Source organism: Sorex araneus, chromosome 6 (assembly GCF_027595985.1).
Source record: "Sorex araneus isolate mSorAra2 chromosome 6, mSorAra2.pri, whole genome shotgun sequence".
Lineage (NCBI taxonomy): Eukaryota > Metazoa > Chordata > Mammalia > Eulipotyphla > Soricidae > Sorex > Sorex araneus.
Window position 1 is genome coordinate 40,095,544 of NC_073307.1, and position 26,572 is coordinate 40,122,115.

The following is a 26,572-nucleotide window of genomic DNA, read 5'->3' on the forward strand; positions in this document are numbered from 1 at the left end:
TCAGGAATCACTCCTGGTGGTGCTCAGGGGACCATATGGGATGCTGGGAATCTAACCCGGGTTGGCCGAGTGCAAGGCAAATGCCCTACCTGCAGGGCTATCGCTCCAGCCCTGCAACAAATTGCTTAGAATGGTAATATTTTTGGTTTACTCATCAAAACAGCAAACAATAAAACAGCAAAAACCTTAGCAGTTAAATAAAAAAGTGACATTCTTTATTTATGCGTCAAACCATATTAAACATTGAAATGCATTTATTTTCATGTTCTGCAGCAATATCCCTTATTCCCTTTTGCCCCCCCCCACTCCCCTAAATAATTTGGTGAATCTCTTACCAAATGATTGATTTACAATTCTTGACACCACTTTTTACTGTTCCAATGTCAGGAACTATCTAGATTCTGTCTGTTAGACTTGAAACAGATATTAAAAATTAAGATTTCATCAGAAAATGTTCAAAGATAACATGAAAGTTAAGCTCTCAGCAAGCCTTCTAGGGCCATGACATGCCATTATGGTTTGGGGAAATTATCACATTTTGGGGAAGTATAACTGCTGGTACTAAAAGACAGAACATAGGCCAGGGTATATGGCTTAACAGTAAAGCACTTGCCTTGTATGTGTGAGGCCCTAGGTTCAATTCCTGGCACTGCTGAAAAAACTTGATTCCAGGAGAGAGAGAGAGAGAGTGTGTGTGTGTGTGTGTGTGTGTGTGTGTGTGTGTGTGTGTGTGTGCGTGTGTTAATGTGTATGATTTCTGGATCACGCCTGCTGGTACTCAGGGTTTACTCCTGGCTTTGTGCTCACCACTCCTAGCACTCTTGGGTGTCTCTACATGGTACCAGAGATAAAACCAGGATTGGCTGCATGCAAGGCAAGCATCCTACCTGCAAGATACCTATCAAACTATCTCTCCAGTCCAGAAGCATAGATAATCAACATTATTCATCATGTCAAAGGAGTTGTTTTTACAATAATGATTTCACAGAAGGAGTTTTCTACTTTTCCATGGGTTCAGTTTGACTACCTTAATTCACAATTAAGACTTGATTCCTGAATGTCAAGGACAAAATCTTTAACAAAAGGTAGGCTGGAAAATGAGACTGTTGCAAAAAGAACAATGACAGCAGGAGAAAGCTGTTGGCTTCTAAAAAGAGGTACATGTCCATAGAAAGAAATATAAGAAAACCAAAATACATAGTTCTGTACATATAATATCCAATGTGCCACCGACACGACCACCACATCGAGGAAGATGTTCTGAGGTTTGAAGCCAGAAGGACTTTTCCAGGTATAACTCCACATTGTCAGCCTGCGGCCAAGTATGAGGAAGCTCTCAGCCAGTACATCTGACAATGCGAAGAGCCTCAGAAAACACTACCATTAACGTCGGACGAGTGAATGTGGTAAAGGCCTCCATACGGGTCATCGCTCAGAAATCCCTTTCTCCTTCACAAATCAGCAGTGCTCCATCTTCCAAGACCTCGCGAGCAGTCATGACCTGTGCGTGTGCGCTCAGATGTTCTCCTCATCCAACATTTTGTTGATACCATCACAGAGTTTTTGTAAGTGGGGCTTAAAATTCCCAAAGGGATTGTACAAAGCGGCCAAAAAATCACAATCTGAAAAATGATCAAAGACATTATTAATCCGTCCGTGGGACTTGGCGGTGAGGTGACGCTGGATGATCTGGTGGAGCAGCTCCCGGCACTCGTTGAGCAGCCGGGACAGCACGTTGCGGTCAAAGGTATAATCCACTTGGTGGAAACTGACCACCGTCATGGCCAGCTGATGCACTTTCTTCTTGAACTTCTCCATCAGCGCCAGCTCGTCTTGATTGAACTGGTTATTCCTGTAGAGGATGGCCAGCTTGATGACGGTTTTGATGAGGTTTTTGATGATTTTCTCGGCCTCTTTCTTGTTCTGGGTGTACTCCTTGGTCACTCTGTACAGCTCGTCCAGGACTTCACTGCTCGTGTCGTCGATCAAGGTGGTGGCGATAGACTTGGACACCATCTTACCCAAGATTTTCTTCTGTGCCTGGACGGCCAGGTTTTTGGAATTAAAGACATCTGTGGCCACTGAAAACATATGGGGGGGGGGGGTGAAAAAAAAAACCAGTCAATATCAGTGAGAAGCAAATTCCAAACCAGATTAAACCAGATTATTCAGGAAGTCCTTCTCTTCACTGTGTGGCTGCCTCCCACCTACTGGCATTAATTCCTTAGAGAACTTTTGGTTACTTGTGATTTCTGATGAATGACAGTGTTCCCTTCACATTTTTACACAGTCTGAGAGCCAAACTGCTTGACGCAGGAAATGTGCTTCATGAACAGTGCACTCTGGGAAAGCTGGTGCTGAGAGTTTACTTTTGGATTGTCATAACTTTGAATTTAAGAGGTTTAAGGCAAACCTAAGACTAGGAGACAGCAGAGCAGCCAGGGAGGGCACTCGCCTTGCACATGCCTGACCTGGGTTTGACTCCAGCACTGCACAGGGTCCCTGAGTGCAGAGCCAGAAGTAAGCTTTGACCACTGCTGGGTGTTGCCCAACCACTACGTTCTGCCTTCCCCCCAAGACGTAATAGTTGCAGGGATTAAATATTCATGAAATACTATGTGACCCTCCCAGCTCAGAGCCAGTAAAAACATTTACTCCCAAACCACTTCTTGAGCAAAATTTCCTTCTATTTTGTGCCCTGTGTCCTTTGAGAGCTGTTTCCCTCCAATTCTGCTTTCTCCCTTTCCTCCTGGGTTCTCGGGGTCACTCCAACTTGGGGCCCAGAGGGTAGCTTTTCTCTCTGCAATTGCACATGTGCAGCCCTTAGATCTAAATGCTGAAAAGCAGTGAGTGATACAGTAATGCAAAGACTGAAATGGATGTGAAGGAATGATTCAGGGAATCACTGAAAGTATTTCTAGTCTGGAGAGCAGAGGGTAAGAGAGATGTACAGTGGATAGGGTGCTTGTCTTGAATGCAGCCAACCTGAGTTTGAGATCAAGCACCTAAGATGGCCTCCGAAGTGACAGCACAGTGAGTGGGTAGGGTGTTTGCCTTGCATTCGGCCAACCTGCGTTTGATTCCTCCGTCCCTCTCAGAGAACCTGGCAAGCTACCGAGAGTATCCTGCCCACATGGCAGAGCCTGGCAAGTTACCCGTGGCATATTCGATATGCCAAAAACAGTAACAGCAAGTCTCACAATGGAGACGTTACTGGTGCCCGCTCGAGCAAATTGATGAACAACAGTGCTACAGTGCTAATCTGCCAGGAGTGATTGCTGAGTGCAGAGCTAGGAGCAAGCCCTGACACTGCTGCTGCTTATGGCCCCAAAACAAAAAAGAAAGAAAAAGAAAATGATCAGCTGCTCCCTAATCAGGTTGGGAGGGCCTGCGAGAGCGGCCCATCACGGTGGAGCCACCACATTAGCTTTGGAACTGGAACACAGACCAGAAACTTGGGGCCACGTAGCTGCTCATGTGGGTAGCTGCAAAGAGGATGGCTGCTAACGAATAACCACAGTGTAGGGCCGCACACCCTGAATGGCTTTGATTTTATCACCCTGAAAGTCTTGCTTCACTTAGAAATTGAGTCCTGACAAACGTCAATAATTAAACTTCTGAAACCTGAACTGAAACTGCAGAAGAAGAAGTGAAATGTAGTTTGAGAAAGAAAAGGAAAGTGAAAAACCATGCAAGACAGCCAACTTTGTGCTGCGGGCTTCTAATTTCTTTGAGATTTTTGGCATGAAAGTAGGAGTCCACTTCTACTCCTGTGGTTTGCAAAAAGGTAGGTAGATTAAGTCACAAACAAGAATTTTTATAAAAATAAATGATGCGTGAGCAGTTAACATTGCCATATATTAAGGATAGGAATCATCTTCCACTATGAAATGTAAGGCCCAAGTTCTGATTGGCATAGGAAGGGATACCCCCAAAAGTTTCAGACACAGCAAAAATGGATTTCAGGAATGTGTTTCATGTAACATTGAGAGGTGAATTTTGTTTTAATGTATTAGAGTTTGCCCAGGAATCACACCTGGTGGTACTTGAATTATACAGACTGCCACAAACTGGGTCAGCCACATGCAAGGCAAGCACCTTACCTGCTGCAGTTACTAACACTCCAGCCCCTCAAAAAGTTTATAATTTGTAATATTTATGGGTATTAATATGCAATTGTTTTCAAGGGAGAGAATTAATGTGGAATGTTTCATGGCAGAGCCTAGCAAGCTATCCGTGGTGTATGTGATATGCCCAAAACAGTAACAACGACGGTCCTCATTCCCCTGACCTTGAAAGTGCCCCCAATATGGCATCGGGCTACACTAGCACGAAACAGGGACGAATGGAGACGTTACTGGTGCACACTCAAGCAAATCCATGAACAACGGGATGACAGTAGTACAGTAGTACAGTATTAGAGTCTACAAACAATCCATCTGGGATTTGATGTAGTAGATGAAAATAGTTCACAGTGAAACAGCTAGTACAAGAGGGAGAGGAGTTTAAAACATTCCTTTTTTCAAGCTGGACTTGCAAGTTTGCACCTCTCTAGGCTACTGTTCTCACTAAATGACCCATTTAATTTAATTTCAAACCCAAAGACAAGACAAAAACTCAGTGGTACAGTAGCAGTTCCCCACAAGAGTAAGCCAGCATCAACACTTGCTGCCACTAAGCAAGACAACTGCCCCCTGTCCTCAGCACCAGCCCTCAACCAGGACAAAGGCCCCTACTTTTCACATTTGTCTCATAGGAACCTCAGACTCTGTTCTGGAAACGCAGCAGCAGCTTCATGATTTTACTTTATTCTCTGGTTTAATGTTATATTTTCAAGTGAGAATCAAGTGCAACACACACACACACACACACACACACACACACATACACACGCAGAGTGAATTTCTTTTCTACCATTAGTGACAACTTCATTGCTGCCAACTGGGCTTTGCAGCTGAGAGTTGCTGGCCAGGATGGTGTGGTGTGTGATGGTGAAACAGGATTTTTTTCCCCCCTTGCAAATCAACTGCGTTTTACTATTCCTGCTCAGGCTCATGTGTCAGTTCCACATCCTCTACCAAATCCCTGAAAGGCCTGGGATATCTCAAAGTTAGTCCTGGCCCCAGTTTTTCTTCTTCCCTCTACCCTCACCCCCGGATGACCTCATTCCCTCCCACGGCTTCAGACACCACCCTTGTGCCAATGACTACCCTTGTCATAACTCAGCCCTGGCCTCTTTTTCCAGACTCACTTGGCATATGCACTCAAGGTTTTTCTTGGCTATCTGCAGGCATCTCAAATCCACTATGTCTCAGACGGAATCCTTGGTTCAATCCTCCCGCCCTCATTCTCAATGCTCCGCCTCGATTCTTTATTTCTTAACTTAAAGCATTTTCTTCCATTTCAAGGCTCTAGTTCGAGGCTGGTGAGTCATCCTCCACACCAGCTCTCCCTCAGTCATTACCAAGCACTTCACACCCTACCTTCCCACAATTCTCAAAGATCTGCCCATTTCCCCCCCCCCCCCCCCAACCCACACCAGCTTCACCCAAGCCTTTGCCAATCTCTTCTCACAGAGCAGCCAGGGCTTTTAAAAATGTAAATGATGCTTTATTGAAATTATTTGCTAACACTATATTTCCTGTTCCCAAAGCCCTCATTTGCCTAAAGTTGAATTCTCTCTCGTTTCTAGAACTTAAGCTCCTTGGGGGCAGAAACTGTCTTCTTCACCACATCACTGCATCGCCTGGATCATCACGGGGGTACCTGGGCTTTCCCATAGATGTACACATCAATCTCTCCCTCTTCAATATATTTAAGCAATTCTCTATGAACAGGGCTGGAGCCATCGTACAGTGGGAAGGGCAGCTGCCTTGCAAGCAGCCTACCTGAGTTGGACCCCGGAATCCCACATGGTCCAGTGAGCCCCGCCAGGAGTAACTGCCGAGTGCAAGCAGAATGAGGAGTAACCCCTGAGCAAACCAGTTATGACCCCCAAACCAAGGGGTGTGGGGAATTCTCAATGAACTCAAACTGGCCTGCAAAACGAGAGAAGAGAGAGCTCTTATTTGTTTCAAACAGGTGTGTTCTTAGAGGAGAAAGCACTGGAAATACTGATTCAATGTTTTATCTGTAAATATTAATTCATTTATGTTTGAAAATAAGCTATTGGCTTATGAAAACGCTACCATAAATCAAAAACATACAAAGGATTATCACACTGTTAAAATGACTGAGGATTGTTTATTCTAGGATAGGAATAAATATTAATTTACATGTACTCATCTTACAGTCCTTCCCCTATGTTTACTTTTGTTATATTATCAGCAATATTCAGGGACTCCTGGGTTTAGCATGAACCATTATAAATTTGAAGATTAATACTGATGGCAAAATAGGATGACTCCGAATACAAGGGAAAAATTCAAGATTAAAAACAAACTTTTACTAGCTAACAAAAACTCTAATTTTCTGAAAATAACAAAAATTCCCCAATATTGTAGCCCAACTATAAAAAAAGCTAATGCAATCTTTAATACACTCGACCACTTCACCAGCAAATACATCATTTCTTCACCCACCAAACATGTTATGATTGAGATTTTGAAACGGTGACCACAGATGCACACATACATCCTTGGGGATCTTGTCTACTTCAAGCGGGTGGAGTGGAGTCACATTAGGAAAGATCACTGTCACTGTCATCCCGTTACTCATCGGGGGCACCAGTAACATCTCTCATTGTGAGACTTATTGTTACTGTTTCTGGCATATCGAATACACCACGGGGAGCTTGCCAGGCTGTGCCGTGAGGGCTTGATACTCTCGGTAGCTTGCCGGGCTCTCCGAGAGGGGCGGAGAAATCGAATACGGGTTGGCCATGTGCAAGGCGAACGCCCTACCGCTGTGCTAATTTGTAGATTGTTCGCTAAACAGATGCATTAAAAATCTGGTTCTCTCAGCACCTGAGAAACTTCAGAGTTAAACGGAGAGTGAAAGACAGCTGGGTGGGTGGAGGGGGGTGCCTAAGAAAGGGGTCACTAGCCACCATGACTAAGGCCATGGAAGTCTAGAAGGCTAGCACTGCTCTCCCCACACTGAGCTTGGTACCACTCCAGAGAGAAGCCCAGGATGAAGCCTTGGAGGTTTGATCTGTGACACTGACCTCTACACTTAAAACCCCAGGGGGCGGGAAATTCAACAGGATGGAGGAACAACAAATCAAGAGACAGGAAAAGGAAGGAGAGGGCCGCAGCCAGCATGCTCAGGCAGCAGAAGCTGGGTGCTGTTGCCAGGGATCCGGGCAATGGCCATGGCAGTGAGCTGCAGACAGGCTTATACAAAGAGAAAAGGCAAGTCCAGGTCCCTATCCCCCCTCACGTCCCCAAAGTGGCTCTGAACACAGAGATGGGGAGCTGAAACACAAGATCACAGACTAGAGGAGCACCTTTGATGGCTTGTAACCAGTGGGGGACACAAATATGGTGGGGGACACATTTTTCTGGCCCCAGTGGGCTACTAGGAAGCTAGTGGTGTCCATCTGCACAAACAAGCTCAGTCCCACACCCTGGATCTCTCACTACCTGCACAGGCTCTTGAAAGGCAACAAAAAGTTAATGTCAGGAACCATGGTGACGTGATGTTTTGTTCTGGTGCGACACCCGGCAGTGCTCAGGGCTTACCCCTGGCTCTGTGCTTGCAGGAAACCCATATACGATGAGGAGAATCAACCCTGGGTTGTCTGTGTGCAAGGCAAACCTCTGTGGGCCCAAATGATGACTCTGAAACGGGTCAGAAAAGAATAACAAAAATCCTGTTTGGCTTTCTAGTAGAGTTCTAAGGACTGTGATTTCTTTGTTGCTCTTTAATTAGCGATTCCACTACCCGTTTAGAAATCAGATTACCACAAATGGCTCTTGTTCATAGCGATGCACATGAATATCATTTTGGGCAGGTACAGCTGATTCCTCATTTTCCAGGGATTCATGGGGGATGGGACATGTGGTACCAAGGATCAAACCAGGGCCAGTTACACGCAAAGTATGTAATCCAGTCGTTTGAGTCATCTCCCAGTCCTGAATCCTTCTGAGCTATGTCATACCAGGGACTCTTTTTTTTTTTTTTGGGGGGGGGAACCAATTAGGAGAGTTTACAGATTCCTTACTAGTTCATGAAATCAATATAACTTTTGCAAATTCATTTTCTATGTGTATGAGAGTCACAAATTCACCTTCCTTAAAAGCATGCCCTTCAACACAGACTTTTAAAACACAACTCTAAAGTAAAAAGATTGTAGCAGGCAACTTTATGTACCAATGAGAGAACTTGTAAACATTTTCTCTGGTAACTTATTCCCCCAGGGTCCTGGGTGGATTTATAAAAGTTCAAATTTAGAGTCTAACTGGTTCCATGAACAAGCCACACTGTTGAGGAATATTACTGAGACTTGGTTTTTCTGTCCACAGATGAGTACAGTGATGCCTACTTCCAGACTTGTTCCAAAGATACATGATCCTTAATAACAGAGAAATTTCATGCTAGACTTTCTCTCCAGTTTGTGTTCAGAGCTCCACAAAATGAGCTTCAAATGCATGGTGGTACTGTGATGAAATAACATTTGGTCAAAATTAATCCATTCCTGCTGGAAGTAAGACTTAGGAGCTGAGACAGGGCTGGAGCGATAGCACAGTAGGGAGGACATTTGTCTTGCATGTGGCCGACCTGGTTTGATCCCCACCATCCCATCCCATGTGGTCCTCCGAGTACTGCCAGGGTAATTTCTGAGTGCAGAGCCAGGAGGAACTTCTGAGTATCACTGGGTGTGTCCCCCACTCTCCCCCTCAAAAAAAGCCACGAAAGAGGGTCCCACGCACCTGTTCAACACCTCTATTGCAAACCACAACACCCTAGAGAGAGATCAAAAGGGAATGCCCTGCCATAGAGGCAGGGTGGGGTGGAGAGGGATGGAGTGGGGGGGGGGTGGGAGGGATACTGGGATCATCGGTGGTGGAGAAAGGGCACTGGTGGAACTGGTGGAGGAATGGGTACTCGAGCATTGCATGACTGAAACACAAGCACGAAAATATGTAAATCTGTAACTGTACCCTCATGGTGATTCACTAATAAAAATAATAATTTTTTTTTAAAAAAAAAACAAGAAAAATGAAGAGTGAGCTGAGAAAATGCAAACTGCCAGATGGGTGTGTGAAAACAGGCCTCACATAGTTCAGTTGGTCTACTTCCTTTCTCACAATGACATTAACAAAAATCTAATGTATATGAAAACTTCATCAGGAAATGGCCCCCTTTTAAAAGGTGTTCATCTGCTAGCAAGGCTGACGTGTCTTAGGATTCCGCTAGGAAGTATAGCTGGTTTACAAGGAGCAGGCCTCAAAGAACAGAATCAAATCCTCCTATAAAAGCGGAGAAACAGCTTCCACATCCTTGCAGAGCTGTGGACCCTAAAAGAGCTGGAATAGAAATGAACCAAAAATAGAGGCAGAGAGAAATCTACCCACAGTATTACAACACACAGTCTGAGCATCTCAGCTCCAGTTTCGAAAGTGTCCCTAGAGTCAGAAATCCAAAGGGCAGAAGTCAAAAGAACACAGAGGGGCTGAGCAATAGCACAGTGGGTAGGGCATTTGCCTTGCACGCGGCCGAACCGGGTTCAATTCCCAGAATCCCATATGGTCCCCCAAGCACTGCCAGCAGTAATTCCTGAGTGCAGAGCCAGGAGTAACCCCTGAGCATCACCGAGTGTGACCCCAAAAGCAAAAAAATAAATAAAAGAACCACAGAGTTGGACAAAGGCCATAGTTCACCAGCTCTGCATGGTCATTGTGTGCACAATTTCATTTTTTTGAACTTTATTGTTGTTTCATGTGTAAAGTGGGGCATCCTTCCTCAGTATCTTCCATGTGACTTAATGAATGATAATAAATCTGAGAAGACCCTGCAGTGTGCCCCCTCATATTGGACCACAACACATACATCAAGTTTCACTCCCTCATTTAACCTCACTGATGTGGAGGACCAGAAGTTCAAACCCTGTGACTTAATTGCACAGACTGGGTTCTTATCTCTCTCATGTCTTGTGTTTTCCACTGTGCATGTCCTAAAGAATACCCTCCAAGACCTCTTTTTCCTTGTTATCTCAGTCTGTTTTTGTGGCTTTAGTTCTGGAATGTCTATCATGAATGTGGCTTCAACTTTGTGTCCTTTATTCGCCCTATGGCCCAGCTTTCAGAGGGCCATTTTGTTTCTTCAAAATTAAAAAAAAAATGTGGGGCTTCCCAGGAGTGCAAGGGGCCTAGGGACAACTCCATGTGGTAAGTCAGGTGGTGTAGTAGGCCTGACAGTCCTGGGTAGAGCTGGCAGTCACCAATGTCAATGGTAGGTGGGTGGGTATGAGTGCCATGGATGAAACTCAGGGCCAGAAGCATGCCAGACACAGTCCTCATCCTTTTAAGCGATCTCCCCAGGCTAGTGATGATTTTCAAGTTAAACATTATCTCCCATAACTCCATCTTGGACTCCATCTCTGCTCTTTGGTCAGTATGCTGCAGGTATTGGAGAAATATTGGCAGAAAGTCTGATGATGTATCTGTCAGTCCCAGGTTCACTAATGGCAGGATTGGAAAAAAGTTTAGTGATGCCTGGATGTGAATCTTATAGAATGCCAGATTCATAATAATTAGGAGAGGTTTCAAGCAGAAAAAGGACTCTGTGATTATCCAAAATCAGAGGGAAAGGTTTACAGTCATGAGAACCCATGGAGAACATTAACTGTAGTCCAGGCCCTGCATTCTCATGGAAGCATCACAACAACCAAGAGGGAGATAATCCTTATTTGATAGTCTAAGTCAGACTCTGGTTCAATTCCTAGAAATACACATACCTGAACACTGCCAGGGTGGCCCAAACACACCTTCCCGCTGTTCCACCTCTCAAAAACCACCCAGAGAAATTAACCTGCCTCTTTTTTTTCTGATTTTGAGGCCAAATCTAGTAATACTCAGAAGTTACTCCTCATTTTGCACTCAGGAATCACTCCTGGTGGTGCCCCAGGGACCAGATAGGATGCTGGGGATCAACCCTGGGTCAGCTGCATGCAAGACAAGCACCTTACCAGCTGTACTATCTCTCCAGTCCTAACTTTTCTTCTTAAGGTCACATAGGCATTAAGTAGATGAGATGAACTTGAACCCAGTAAGTGTCCAACACTAAACATTTCTTTTAAGATTTATATTGCACCACATGAATTTCAGAACAGAGGCTTCCTTTCAGAGGTACAAGAAGGGCCAATAATATCTGGCTTAATAAAGAATAAAAGGGGATAAAAGGGTTTCTCTTGGGAAAGAGACGGAGTCTATAAAAGTAGATCCACACCACTGGGCTTGATCTTGCCTTTATTTCCAGGGAAATTCTAAGGAATCTGCAAACATTTAAAACTTTCATTAAGAAAATAAGTAATACCTTTACACTCTCCAAAATTCAGAAAGCAAACATACAAAGTAAAAAGTTTCTTAGCTTTGCCACCCACTCCAGTCCCACCCTCTGGGCCTGCTTCCCAGACGCAACAAATGGTCTTTGATTTTGGTCATCTTTCCAGAGGTGGATTTTTTGGGGGTTTTTGTTTCGTTTCGTTTTGGTTTTCAGGCTACATCTGGATATATTTGGGCTCAGGGATCACTCCTGACAGTCTTTGTGGGACCCTTTAGAGTGCTGGAGGTTGAACTTTGGTTGCTGTACTCTTCCTGGCCCCACAGATAGATTTTTCAAGAAAATATCTGAAGACAACCTGAGCAATATGAAGAAGTCTTTAAATTTTACAGTTCCTAAGAAATACAACTGAGTAATGAGAATATCTATTGATAAATGTCAATAATTCCATAGTTGATATAAGATGGTAAGAATGGGGTAAAAAAACATGGTCGCTGTCTTTGTGCACACACGCATGCACACACACACATACACACACAAACCCTACACACATTAACATTCTGTTAATAACTGGTGAGAAGATGATGTGCAACATGAAACTCGGGCCTCATCACCTCCCTTATCATCAAGAAGATGGCTTTGAAATGAGCACTATTCCTAATCATGCTCCGACAAAAGATCTGGAACTCTCCCAAGTGGAAGTCATCATTAAAGACCACTTAAGTAACTAAGCGCAAAAGACATTTAAAATGAAGTAAGACAGTTATTATTAAAAAGAATTACCCGAGTACTGGGGACCTGAGAGCATCAGTCAGCTTTTCTTTCCAAATATGTTACAGATAAAAATCAAACAAATAAAAAACTTCTGAGTGTTTTAAGAAGTGAAGAGCTCTTTATGCAACTGTGTGTAGGGGCGTATGTGTGGCCATAAAGGTATGAATCAAGCAGCCTATCAACAGATTTGTAATTTTTCCTCCCGTTTTTTTCCCACCAAAAATTAGCCATGTTTGTACACAGAAACCAGAGAAAATGTTTTCTGGGAACAGAACACACTACAGTAAAGCTTCAAGGAATTTTGAAAATTCAAGAGTGTGGAAATGTTAGGCTACTTGAGAATAATTTAAACCAAATTTTGAGTAGGACCTAATGCCTATCACTGGGCCACACATGCATTTGAATTGAGATGGAAATACCCTGAATTCATTAAAGCAAATATAAGCAGTCATGAATTGTTTTTACTTCATAATTAAATGAACCTTATGTATTATGTTGAATTGGTAAGGTCTTTTCTTAAAGACTTTCCAATTAAGCTGGGTTTCTGTACATATTTTCTGGAGGATTAAAGTCTTTCTACTGGTGATCTAATCTTTCTCCAGAATACAGAAGAAAACTCACTACACAGGCTCCATGATATGCTTTCCCATCATGCCAGAGGTCCTGAGTCCAGATCAACATGGATATTTACACACCACTTAGAAACCAGTAACGAGAGTTTAACACCCAGCACACTAGAACAAAATTGATTTACTGGAGCAGTCTAATAGTAGCATCAAATGGTCAATACATACTGGTCTGATTTGCATTGCACTCAAGAATACACGACAGTGTTTGCTCCGATTCGGTCTTATTATTACTTGACCCTCAGAGAGCTTAGTAGAGGAACTGAGGTTCAGAAGTCAGAGCCTCAGAACTCGAGAGTTGTTCAAGGGTCTGTCATTAGTGACAAGGCCAAAAGATGCTTCCTCCTACAGTGATGCATGGCTTCAGTTGTGACCCATTTGGTCAATGATGTGCCACAAACATAATCACTGCCCTGTAAGTAGAGTGGGCTCATCTCATATCTCATCTCACTATCACTATCACTATCACTATCACTATCACTATCACTATCACTATCACTATCATCCCGCTGTCCACAGATTGCTCGAGCAGGCACTGGTAACGTCTTCATTTGTCCCTGTCGAGTGCCAGAGCAGCCTAAGGGCGCCTGCTCACTCCAGGAACATGAAGAGCATGTTACTGATGTTACTGTTACTGTTTTTGGCATATCAAATACATCACAGTAGCTTGCCAGGTTGGAGAGCTATATTATATAATGTTCACACAAAGACAAAAGCATCTGAAGGTGTTTCTCAAAAGGGGCTCCCACAAGACTGCCATTCTGTGTGAAAAAAGTGAAACTAAGACAATGTTCACTTGACTTTCAAATGCCACGATGTGACAGAGCCTGTGAGAAGTCCACTCCTTAAGTCTGTCTGTTCCCCTCCCCCCCAAAAAAAGTAACTACTTTGAGTAAAAAACAAAATAAAACAAAAACCAGAGGATGTGCCCAGGTCTTACGCATAAAATGCATCTATCCTCACCCTCTCTCTCTGTCCCTGACTGAAAAAAAATTCTGCTCAACTCTTCATGGTCAGTTTAAGTATTGCTGCTTCCAAGATGTGTTCCAAATCCACCAGTGGCAATCTTTCCAAACCTAGTGGAAATAATCCATCTCCTCTTCAAATGTGTTTTTTCTGTCTTGTGCGAGAAGTGATTTTCTTATTTTACTAGATTACAACTCTTGATAACTTGGATGCTATGTCTTTTCATCGTTGTATTCAAAGTATTTAACATGTGAACTTACTCAATGCTGGAATTATCCAATCGTCCATGGAAATATCTTTTATAGCTATTCAGAAAGAAGTACCAGGATATCAAATCCATTTCACAGATCAAAAGTCTAACAAGTGAATGTACTTATACTACAGCCAAAAACAGCCGTGCACGGGAGAGTTAACATTTTTTTGTCTTTAAGGGGAGATTCTATTAAAAAAAAAATAGATGTTTTATTGCCTTTTAAAATTTTTTACCATCTACTGCTTTTCTCCCCTGCTCTTCTCAAAAACACACAGAATAACCAGCCCCTTTTATTTGGAAAAGTGACCATATTTAGTGAACTCAATTTCTAACATCAAATGTTCTGGAATCTTCCAAACAAAGATCCCAACCTCCCCCATCTGTTGGAATATTTTAGGAGCAGTGACCTCTTGGCCTCAGCCTGGGCATCTCTCAAATATGCATCTTGGCACAACCACCCAATATTCTTGTCCAAACGTTTCCACAATAACTGTAATAAAATATTAAGCTAGTCAAGCATTTTATAGACATGTCAAGTCCTAACAGCAGAATGCCGTTAAAGGAAAAGTGTAAGATGGGGATTTGCTAGGTTTTAAAGTTTACTCTCTCATTTCAAGTACCAAGATACACTGAAACTCTGCACATCTAAGGTTAACCCTGAAAAAAATATAATAAATGCACCGGTTTCCAGAAGCAGCTCTGCCAACTGCCAAGTATTCCCAGCGTGGCACTGAGGTTCTCTGGGAAGTGGTTTCTGCCCCTCTGTTCCTCATGTTTGGGCACCCTCCCCAGTCTGCTTAGCTCAGGGTGCCTTACAGAGGTGGTAACATGGCTACTCCACTGACCCTTTGCTGGGCCTGTGCAGTGCCACCTTGTTCTTAGAATTAGTAGTCCATGTTTTTGGTGTTTTTTTTTTTGTTTGTTTTTAAGGAGGATGTTTAACCTCAAAAGTCTGTTTCTCATTTTCTAGGAATCACCAAAGGATCCAACCAAAAGGGCCTCAAAGTCCCACATGGCAGCAACCATCTTGAGTGACACGATGGCTGGTCTTTCAGAAGGAGAGTACCCTCTGCGGCCCACCACAAACCCTCCCCGGCTGCCTTTCTACGTCTCTGTCCACTCTCCAGGCCTGGTCAGCACTGGCTGGGGTGAATCCTGCCTTAGAGAAATAAATGTGCCTGTATGTCGGAGCCAACCTATAGAACTATTTCATTAGCAATCAGAACTTCTCCCCAAAGGTCATGAATGGGGCCTATGGGTTGAAGGAAGAACTGCAACATGAATGAGGGAGAGCCGGCGAGATACCAAGCAGCGTTCGCTGGGGGGAGGGAGGGATGGTTAATGCTAAGCATGATTTGTTTTCATAACACTTCTTATTTAGTCACTGACCTCAGGAAGTCACATTAGGCACCCAGAACTCCCCCTTACTTCCATACATAGTGTTAACTGGGCTGCAGAAAGGTGTAAAGATTGTTCAACTTTATAAAGCATCCTGGGGGAAAAAGTGAATTTGCATTTTCCATATCACTATGAAGCTCTACATGATAAACAGATTTAGCAGAAAAATAGTCCCTGGGTCATGCATTCAGTCACTCAACCCATTTTACTGAGCACCTAAGAGCCAAAGTGCCTGCTTTCAAGAAGCAGTTTCTAGGAGACCAGAGATACACACAGACTTGTAAACAAATGCAAAGCAGTGCAGAAGCTACATTAAGGATTAAGAGTCCTGGGGAAGAGTATTCTGGAGGGAGGGAAGGGAGTTATCCTACTTATGCAAGAGAGCTGCGGAGATCCTTTTTGAACCGGTGATAACTAAAGCAGAAATGTGAAGGAAGCAAGACGGAGCTGATCTGAGTGAAACTATAACACTCCCCTCCAGCCCCCACAGTCCATCCCAATATCCCCTCCTCCATAAAGTCTTCACTGACTAACCCAGTCAGAAATGTTCTATCTGGACCTGAGCCACAGTGCAGTAACACTTGCCTTGAAAGGGGCTGAGATGGGTTTGATCCCTGGCATCCCACACGGTCCCCAAGCCTGCCAGAGTGATTCCTGAGTATGGAGCCAGGAGGAAGTCCTGAGCACTGCCAGGTATACCATTCCCCACCTTACCCCTAAAAGAAGAGAATGAATAAGGAAGGGAGGGAAGGAAGGAAAGGAAGGAAGGAAGGAAGGAGGGAAGGAAGGAGGGAAGGAAGGAAAGGAAGGAAGGAAGGAAGGAAGGAAGGAAGGAAGGAAGGAAGGAAGGAAGGGGAAAGAAAGAAAGAAAGAAAGAAAGAAAGAAAGAAAGAAAGAAAGAAAGAAAGAAAGAAAGAAAGAAAGAAAGAAAGAAAGAAAGAAAGAGAGAGAGAGAGAAAGAAAGAAAGAAAGAAAGAAAGAGGGGCTGGAGTGATAGCACAGCGGGTAGGGCGTTTGCCTTGCACGCGGCCGACCCGGGTTCGAATCCCAGCATCCCATATGGTCCCCTGAGCACCGCCAGGGGTGATTCCTGAGTGCATGAGCCAGGAGTGACCCCTGTGCATCGCCGGGTGTGACCCAAAAAGCAAAAAAAAAAAAAAAAAGAAAGAAAGAAAGAAAGAAAGAAAGAAAGAAAGAAAGAAAGAAAGAAAGAAAGAAAGAAAGAAAGAAAGAAAGAAAGAAAGAAAGAAAGAAAGAGAAAGAGAGAGAACAGGGGAGGGAAGGAGGGAGGGAGGTTAGTTTTGTGTGGGCTCAGAGGTAGCTGACAGGACTGAGCACATGCTTTGCATGTGAGAGACAGAGTTTAGTCACAGGTCCCCTAAGTACCTTTAGGGAGCAACCCCCCAAGTCATAAAGACAAATCATTTTGTTAAAATGATGATTATCCCTTGATGTTAACATACAGGCTTTGTACAGTCCACTCATTTCTCAGTTAAGAAAAACAACTAAACTGAAAGTCACACACAGCCCATAAATGGCCACTCTCCTGTAAAAACTGAAACTCGTTCCCCTAAATATATTAACTAGCTGCCCTGGAGATGGATTACTTCTCTTGTGGTAGGCACTTGGGTAAAATAAACGCTGGTGAATAACATAACTAATCAATCTCACAACTAATCACCAATCAATCAATAAAATAAATCACTTCTCAAAAATATGTTGGAAGCTCCCACCTCTTTGTAGCTTTGTCTTCTCAACCCCTCATCCAGTGGCCGGAGTTTAGGGTGCCATTACTCCTTTCCCACTGTGTAACGTCAGATTCATTTTCAGAAATGGGGAAAAAAACCTCCGCAAAGCCCAAATATTAATGAGGTCACCAGTGATTTCCCCTTCCCTCCTGACCACTGGTTCCTCACTGCAGAGGTGATTTCTGTTGGGACTATCAAAAGCAACAAACACCAATTCCCCCACCCAGAACACAGCATCCAAGCCCTTAAGGGCTGATCACACATTTTGATGAGGCATTCAAGTTTTTTCTCCTAAAAAAATTTGTATAAAGTTCATGGAACATAAAACTTAATGGTGAGGCCCTTTCAAAACTCTTTGATCTCATGATTTTTATTTATATATGCAGGATTATGCAACCCTCTACACCATCTTGATTCCAGAATGTTTCTGCCACCACCCCAATATACACTTTCATAACATTTTTGTTTCTTTTTGACTTTCAGTGAGAAAATATGTAACCTCTTCACATTTTTTTGAGCAATGCCATAAAAAAGTCACATTTCAGGTTCTTAAGAAAAACCTGGCCTGACAACATGTGGGGTGAGACGGTAGGGGGAAGAGGGAGGAAGGAGCTTGTCTGTCCAACTATTTGGCCATATGTCGTACAGACAAATAATGTCGTGTTCAAAGTCATTTTAGGAGCTCTTTCCTGGGCCAGCATCTTCCAAAGGGTTCAGGGCCACCTTTGCTGCTGAGAATCCAGCCGACCTCAACTTTCCACCAACTCCCTTCACCACCTGCTAAAACTGTTTCCATTTTCCACCCCAAGATCTTTCCTCCAATCTTGCTCTTGATCTGATAATTCAGCCTATACTTACCTAACGTCCTTTGAGAAACACTGTGAAAACTTGTTTTCCACCTGTCATCTGTATTTCATGTCCTTCTGGCTACCTACCTTTTGATTTGGTAAGTAAATTTAAAAGGGGAACCCTATACCTGACGTGAATGGAAACTGGTTCCACTCTACTACCTCGAACATGGCCATAAACCCCGAATTGGGAAAAAACAAACCAAATATTATCTACCTCAGTGAGTCAGTGTAACGGGGTAATGGCCACGCAAGCCCTGGGCATGAGCATTCTTAGAGGCCGGAACTCAAATGGGCAGGAACTCAAAGGGACTCATCTCGGAATGTGACTGAAGGTGATTGATTGATTGATTGATTTTAACTTTACTGAATTACCGTAAGATAGTTGCAAGCTTTCATGTTTGGGTTACAATCACACAAAGATCAAACACCTATCCCTTCACCAGTGCACATTCCCCACCACCAACAACCCCGGTATACACCCCCTTTCCCACCCTCCCCCTGCCTCCATGGCAGATAATGTTCCCCATACTCTCTCTCTACTTTTGGGCATTATAGCTTGCAACACAGACACTGAGAGGTCATCATGTTTGGTCCATTATCTACTTTCGGCATGCATCTCCCATCCCGACTGGTTCCTCCAGCCATCATTTTCTTAGTGATCCCTTCTCTATTCCATCTGCCTTCTCCCCTCCACTCACGAAGCAGGCTTCCTGCTATGGGGCAATTCTCCTGGCCCTTGTATCTACTGTCCTTGGTGTCAGCCTCATGTGATGTTATTCTATACTCCACAAATGAGTGCAGTTGAGTGAAGGTGATTTAACACAGGCAAGGAGCCTCCTAAAACCATTTTCTGTGCACAGACCCTCCTCTGGAAAGAGCCTACGTGCCTACCTTCCCAGCTTCCTGTCAATTCAGCCATCTCAGAAATTGTGCCTCAACTATCCCACCTATAGGGCCCTTGCCCCGGAGGCACCCCTATTTCAATCCCTGGCACTGCGTATGGTCTCCTGAGCACTGCAAGGAATGATTCCTGAGCATCAAGTCAGTAGTAAGCCCTGAGCACAGCCAGCTTTGGTTCCGCCCCCCCCCAAAAAAAAACCAATTAAATAAGCAATTACATGATTTCCTTTTTTAAGGGGCGGGGGGAAGAAACTACTGAAATTTTTCTCTTCATATGATTTTTGCTTTCTTTTTTTAGATGCTGGGAATCAAAGCCACATGTGCAAAGGAAGTACCACTAAGCGACATTCTGACCCTCTTCATAGGATTTCTAATGTCTGCATTGTTGCAAAATGCAGAAGGCACAATACAAAAACAACACACATTTATCTCCAAGACATGAGACTATGTATACTCTAAGGAATAAAGGCTTGGGAAAAAAGATGAATCAAATTGTTGCATGTATTAGTTGAGTCTGTTTCTACATCAGAAAATTCAATCTACATAAATGGACAGTTTTCCCCTTGAACCAAACTTCCTCATTTCCCACTTATACCACTTAAATGCAGATTACTCTTGCTTTAAAGGGGTGATGAGGGAATTAACGTATATGCCACAGGAGAGGTCTTTTCAGTATTCTAAATATCATTTGTTGATCTTGGAATGAAGGAAACAGATGCAACTATAGAAATATACTAAAGTATTAGACATGAAATGCCTAGCACCGTATTTTTAAACTGTCAGCTGTACAATCCATCTTTATATAGGCAATGAACAAATGCTTCTCTGTACCTTTATTTCCCTGAAACAGACACACACACATCTGCAAATGCCAGAACCCTGCCCACATTCCAGGGCAGGACAATCTACGGCAAAGATTCCAAGAGACTTGTCATATTTTCCCTGTTGACAAATCAAAATAAGCACATTTCTTTTTACTGCATCCTACAAAATTAAATAAAATCATAAAAAACATTACTTCTACTGAAACTCAGAAATCATGTTGAAATGAGTGTTTAGACTCTAATCTCAAAAGGATTTTGATTTTAAATAGCTAATAGTTAGCACCTATGGGTGTTTTTTTTTTTTCCCATTCAGTTGGTAAGAGCAATCTAAGACAAGGGTAAACAAAAAAGATAGCTATGGAATTTGGGGATGAAAAATTCAGATTCAAAATGTAGGCTTTAAACAATTCCCAGCTCGCTAAGTTATCAATGTCATCCAATGCAGTTTTGAGGGGACAGATATTCTTCTTGAACTCATTACATCCTGCTGAATGGCAAAGACTCAGATATATGTTAGGGATGGCTGAGAAGATGCCTGGAACTCTGGCTGGAGGTGGGAATAGATCTGGCTGGAGGTGGGAATAGGTGGGAATAGATCATGCGTCGGCCATGTTTTAGTGCTTACAGGTCCATCTCTTTGGGCCCATGTGGTCTTTGAGGCAGATTTTCTTTTCAGGCACAACACAGATCTTTTTGTTTGTGTTTGGGAGCAACACAAGATGGTGCTGAGGGCTTAAACTGGGCTCTGTACTCAGGGGTCTCTCCTGGTAGGGGTGAGGTGCTGAGGACGGAACCAGGGTTGGCTGCATACAAGGCAAGTAAGTGCCTTTGCCCCAGTACTACCTCTCCGGACCCCAGATCATTCTGAGCAGTAGTTTGCCTTTACAATTTAGGAAAATGTCAGGGTATTCATGAAGGAAATTAAAGAGGACTGTGGACTTTAATTAGCTGTGAAAGTTCGATAAAACCCATTTTTCCTCTTCTAGATAGAAACTCACAGATGAAAGCTGGGCTTTTCGTTGTTCACAGCCTAGCCCTTCTTTACCCAGCCCAAAGATATTTACAGCTGGATTCACACAGTTTGTCCGTCCTCCAATCAAGCTATAGCTTTTCTCTTCTCTCACCTTTCCATAAAATTCACTTTTTGATTTGAAACTATACTTCACTAGCAATACACTTTTTGACACAGAATCCCACCCTTGTGGCTGGAACCTGGAAGCATTCTGCAGCTGAGCAGCCCTAATGAACTGAAAGGGAAAGGGAAGGGTGCTCTTGAAGCAAAAGAAACCGAATACTAGTGCTCACAAAACCAAGATGGTTAAGGCACTCCCTTTCTCATTCTACCATAAGAGGTGCCAGCAGTGTTTGCTGACCCAAATTGCAAAGACAACTTTCTGTTTCCCAGTGCTTTCCAGCAGAGTTAAGTCACAACACCCCTTAGCCTGGGCAGGTCTTATCTGGAGAAAGTCCTTGCATGGGACCGTGCTGTGATTCCAAACTGGCCAGGCCATCCACGAAACCTCCCGGAGAGCCAGCAAAAAGGTCCCTCCATCCCTCCAGCCTGGGGTCTTTGATGTGTCCACTGTGGTGCTAGCGACTGTGTGGTGCTGTGGATGGTCCAGCTCCCCACCCAGTCTAAAATTCTCCAAACACCACAGGCCAAATGACAGAGCATCACCCAGGACTGGATGATCCGCGACACTCGCCATGAAAACACTAGATGCTTGAAGCCCGGGAAACAGTTAGCCCGCAGGATCCTGTCTCTAGCACGTTACGAGTGACCAAGCAGTTCCTGTTTGCCTACAATTGCCCATCATCATAAACACCAGGAGAATCTGGATCACACAAAGGAAAGGGAAATGAAAGCAGATCAATGAAAACTAGGCTTGTATAAGCAGGTATACCTTTTCCCCTGGGAGCTTTCAGAAAAACAGATACTGAGTGACTGAGGGACTCCTATATTTTCAAAGGAGCAGACGGTATCAACCTTTGGTCCAAGGTATAGCATGGGCTGCGCTAGAGCAATAGTACAGCAAATAGGAGCTGGAGTGATAGCACAGCGGGTAGGGCGTTTGCCTTGCACACAGCCGACCCAGGTTCAAATCCCAGCATCCCATGTGGTCCCCTGAGCACTGCCAGGGGTAACTCCTGAGTGCATGAGTCAGGAATTGACCCCTGTGCATTGCCAGGTGTGACCCAAAAAGCAAAAAAAAAAAAGAAATAGTAGAGCAAATAGGGTGTTTGCCTTGCACACACCTTGCCTTCCATCCCCAGCATCCTATGTGGTCACCGAAGCACCGCCACTCAGGAGTAATTCCTGAGTGCATAGCCAGGAGTAAACTCCTGAGCATCGCCGGTCATGGCTCCAAAACAAAACATAAATATCTATCAGGAGCTTCCCCACTCTCTCCAGCTTGGGTGTTAAAAGTAGAAGAGGAGACAATGAAGAGGAATTCAAGAGAACACACATTTCAGAGCAGCTAAGTCTGGCTCAGGTATAGAAACCATAAACCTGCTCTTTATTGGTTTTTCCTTTATTTCTAAACTTGGCCAATGTACCTAGCTGTCCCCAAGGAATCATGCCTGACTTTACCCTAATCCAGACTTAAATATTTGCATTTCCTATTTCACTACACAGCTTCTCATTTGAAAGGCAAAAGAAAGCCTCAGAACTAACTCTTGCACAGGGGGAAGGGAAACTTCTCGTCAGAGACACTTACAAAGAAGTGCTGTGCCCAAGTCAACATTTCCACAAATGTGGTTTAAGGATGGCAGCAAAAAATGCTGCTGAGGATGAAGGAAAGGAGAGAGGGCCAAAGAGATAGCACAGGAATAAAGGCACCTGCCCTGAATGCCACTCACCAACGGACGGGACAGGAGTGACTGGACAGGAGCGATCCCTGAGCACTGCTTGATGTGACCCAATCTCCCCACAAAAATAATAGTATTTCATAAAAAACTGGGAAAATTTTTTATTAAGGGATAGAAACTAACTTTTAAGGGAAAGACAGCAAGAAAAGAACTTGGAGTGAATTTAAAAGTATAAAGTCAAAGCTGCAGGAAACAAGGTACAGAAAAAAAAAATCCTTGGACTTACTCCTGGATCTACACTCAGGAATCACTCCCGGGGGTGGGGGTGGTGGCTCAAGGGGCCCTATGGGGTGATGAAGATCAAATCCGGGTCAGTCATAGGCAAGGCAAAGCTCTACCCACTATACTACTGCTCTGGCCCCAAGAGAACCTTTTGGTATTTATCAAAACAGTCCAGTTCTTCCAGAGTTGCCAAGAGGCTCCCTGACATCAAACTCCAAGAATGACTAAAAATAAAGCTGGAAGTGACTTTTGAGGGAAAAGGGCCAGAGAAAGAGAACAGGGAGGTGCTTGCCTTGCATGGAGCTGTCCCTGGTCCAAATCTCCACCACCACAGATGGTCCCTAAACATGTATACAGGGGTCACCCCTGAACACAGAGCCAGGAACAGTTCCTGGGAGCTGCTGGAGTATCCCCCAAACAAACAACAACAAAGAGAGAGAGAGAGAGAGACAGAGACAGAGACAGAGACAGAGAGACAGAGAGAGAGAGAGAGAGTGTGTCATTTCAAGTGGACTTTAGATTAAAGAAGGCAAGACAATATATAGGAAAATCCCTACCACTTTGCAGCTTCTACTGTTAACACAGACAATGAAAATTAGTTTCCCCCTTACCTGTCTCGGGAGGAGGGATGACTCAACAGGAGCTAAAAAAGTCCACAAGGAGATAATATTGACTTGAACTTATTCTCATGACTCTTCAAATAAAATGTCTATTTTATTTAAAAAGAATATAAGAGGCCCAAGACTAACATAAAATAAGCTTCAATCTTTATAATAGAAAATGTCAGGTGCAATAATGGTTTGGAAAAAATGAGAAAGCAAAGCAGCTCGCTTGGAGCTTGATACTATCAGGCATGTTAAAATGAGTGACAAAGACCTATTTTGTCCAGAAATCCCCCGCTTTATTTTTAAGCCTGGAAACTGGTTAGTCATATCTATACTGAACACTTCCTGTCCAAGGCCACGCTAATGGCACACACTGCCAAGCTGAGTCGTTGCCTACATTTAGTCAATTGAGTCATTCATAGAATAAAAACCAGCAGCAAACATAAAAAAAAAAAAATAAAAATCTGGCTTACTGAAGCCTTAGGAGATATACACAGAAAACAGGTTTGATTAATTTGAAGAACAGGGATTGGTAGTGCCATGAAAGAAGGAAAAAAGAAAACAGCAGACAACATCACTCTAAGAGACAGAATGCCGGGAGCATCTATGATATTCTCCCACCACCATCAAAAATCACAGTTCTCTCACCCTCTACCATGAAAAAGCCCCGATGATAGTCCTCATCTTCTAGGACAACAGTGATCCAGGGCGAGAGATTGGTTTCAAGACATTAAGCAGCAATAATAATTAGTTTTTCCTCTTATTTTTTACTTATTTGGGAGACCACTCCCTTGACACTCAGTCAGCCAGTGGGGCTGTCCAGTGTACCAGGAAGCAATGCAATCTGGCTTGGGTTTTTTTGTTTGTTTGTTTGTTTGTTTGTTTGGGTTTTTTTGCTTTTTGGGTCACAGCTGGCTATGCACAGGGGTTAATTCTGGCTCTGCACTCAGGAATTACTCCTGGTGGTGCTCAGGGGACTATATGGGATGCTGGGAATCGAACCCAGGTTGGCCGCGTGCAAGGCAAACGCCCTCCCCGCTGTGCTCCAGCCCCCAAGCTTGGATCCCATTGTACTAGGGGCCACCGGATCCATCTTGGAAATGCTCAGGGGGCTCCAGACACCCTCCTCCCTGCCGGAAATAAACTGGGGGCCGCCCTAGTAATGCTCGGGTCTAGAGGCTCCCCAGTGATGCTTGATACGGCAACATGGGCCAGGAGAGAGAGAGAGAGAGAGAGAGAGAGAGAGAGAGAGAGAGAGAGAGAGAGAGAGAGAGAGAGAACAAAGTCTCAGGCACTTCCGGTTCCCCCAGCATTGCTAGGAGAGAGCACTTGGGAGGAGCCTGAACACAGCTGGGTGCTGCCCAAAAACCAAAAAGGAAGAAAGAATGGCTCTTACCCAGAACCCCCCTAGGCTGTGTTCAGCTTCAGTGGCCCCTCCCAGTGGCAACTACAATTTACCTGATTAACCCTTACACGGGTTGAAACATGCCAAAGAAAGTTCCACAGCCCAGAGACACAGGCCCGCCTCTCTTCCACCTCCACCTCCGCCCCCACCCCCAGCACTGAGAGAGCAGCCCCAGAGCATGCCGGGATGGGTAGTCAGGGCAGGAATGTTGAGTCATAGCTCCGGTACTTCTAGGGTTATCAGCCTGATGGAGGGAGAGTGACGGGATGGCGGGGTGGAGTGATGCAAACCATGGAAACCAGTTCTGCTCACAAAGCCTGGGCCCAGAATTCTTCATGGAGCCCGCTGAGCATCAGCCTTGCTCAAGTGTGAAGACCTCAAAAGTCAGCAACGGGGGTCCCTGGGAGTGGGGTGGTGGCTCACTCCTCCCCGCATCATCCACTTGCCAAGTGCCCGTAGCTTTCCGGAAAAGAGAAGGGCCATCCAACGGGCGGCATCTCCGCCTTGCTAATCCATCACCGCTAGCTGTTGGAGGAAATCCATTTTTATAATGCAGGGAGAAAGTCCCCAGCACTTCAAGCCATGCCACCCAGCTCTCATCCTAACAGGAACTCCCCCTTGACCAGTCGGGAAAGCTGCGACATTTCTCAATGTCACATCCCTGTCCCTGGGCTCCCAGGTGCAGACTGGAGAGGCCTCTGTCTTCCCACCCCTGGTCTGGCCTTGAGGAGACCAGCATCCCAGCACATCCCTGCAACTGCAAAATCACAAAGGCCCAGCGTCGCCAGCCACGCTGCTGCTCCTGCTCACCTCTCTGGTTTTGTACAAGGGAATTATTTTATTTTTCTCTCTCTCTCAGTTATTTCCTTCCCTCTCACATCTTCCCTCTCCACCTGGCCTCCCCCCTCCAACTAGGATGAGCTCTGGTCAGACCCAGGTCCCCATTGCTCCCACTCACAATTGATTTCTTCCTCACTATTCTCTGGAAATCTCAAAGCCTGACAAATGGTCTCTCCTGGGCCTTCCTTCACTCCCCTGGTCTCTCAGTCATCCTCCTTCCCTCTCTGTCACTGCTCCCAGGTCTGAAAACTCTGCTGAGTGGCTCCCTCCATTTTCTCCTTTCTCTGAAGAACAGGAACCCAAGGTGTGATCGGGGGATGCACGGCCTTCTGGATCTTTCCTCACAGACTTCATTCTACTTTTGACTCTCAGAAGGCAGAGGAGGGTTTAGAAGTACTTGACACACATACACGTACAGGGATCAATAAAACTAACTCCTAGACAAGTGAAAGCTCCAGCGGTTACCTGCCGGAGTGAGAGGAAAGGTGGGCGAGGAATGAGTGCAAGCATCTTCTTTTGTGGTAGAAACAGAGAGAGTTAATGACATATTGAGGCATGGTATAAAGCTAAACCCTGGAAATTCCATAATACTGTAAACTGATAAGTCCAGAGGAAAAAAAGAAAGTGCTTTACAATGAGAAAAACAGTCTGTGTGCTAATATTTGACTTTTATCAAATATCTTTCCAGAAGGAAAAAGTTCCCGGAGACCAGCCCACCCCTTCCTGCTATTTTTTTTTTTTTAGCAGAATGTGAAGTGAGGACTTCTTAATTGGGGTAGGCAGGCGGGTTCCGCCTTGGGGTGTGATGATAAGCCTCTCCATTTATATAGCACCTCTGAGGGCA

At 44.3% G+C, this 26,572-nt stretch overlaps 1 protein-coding gene across 3 annotated transcripts in view; it reads right to left on the reverse strand.

Annotated features, from left to right (window-relative positions):
* Positions 1-255: 255 nt before the first annotated feature.
* TNFAIP8 (TNF alpha induced protein 8) overlaps positions 256-26,572 on the reverse strand; it is a 124,462-nt gene continuing 98,145 nt past the window's right edge. Inside the window, exon 2 of one of the 3 annotated variants that reach the window (XM_055142388.1) lies at positions 256-2,081. In XM_055142388.1, coding sequence (XP_054998363.1) covers positions 1,516-2,081 — 566 coding nt within the window. In that variant the 3' untranslated portion in view covers positions 256-1,515. The remainder of the gene's footprint in view (positions 2,082-26,572) is intronic. The other 2 variants (XM_055142390.1, XM_055142389.1) reach the window with 2 other exon arrangements.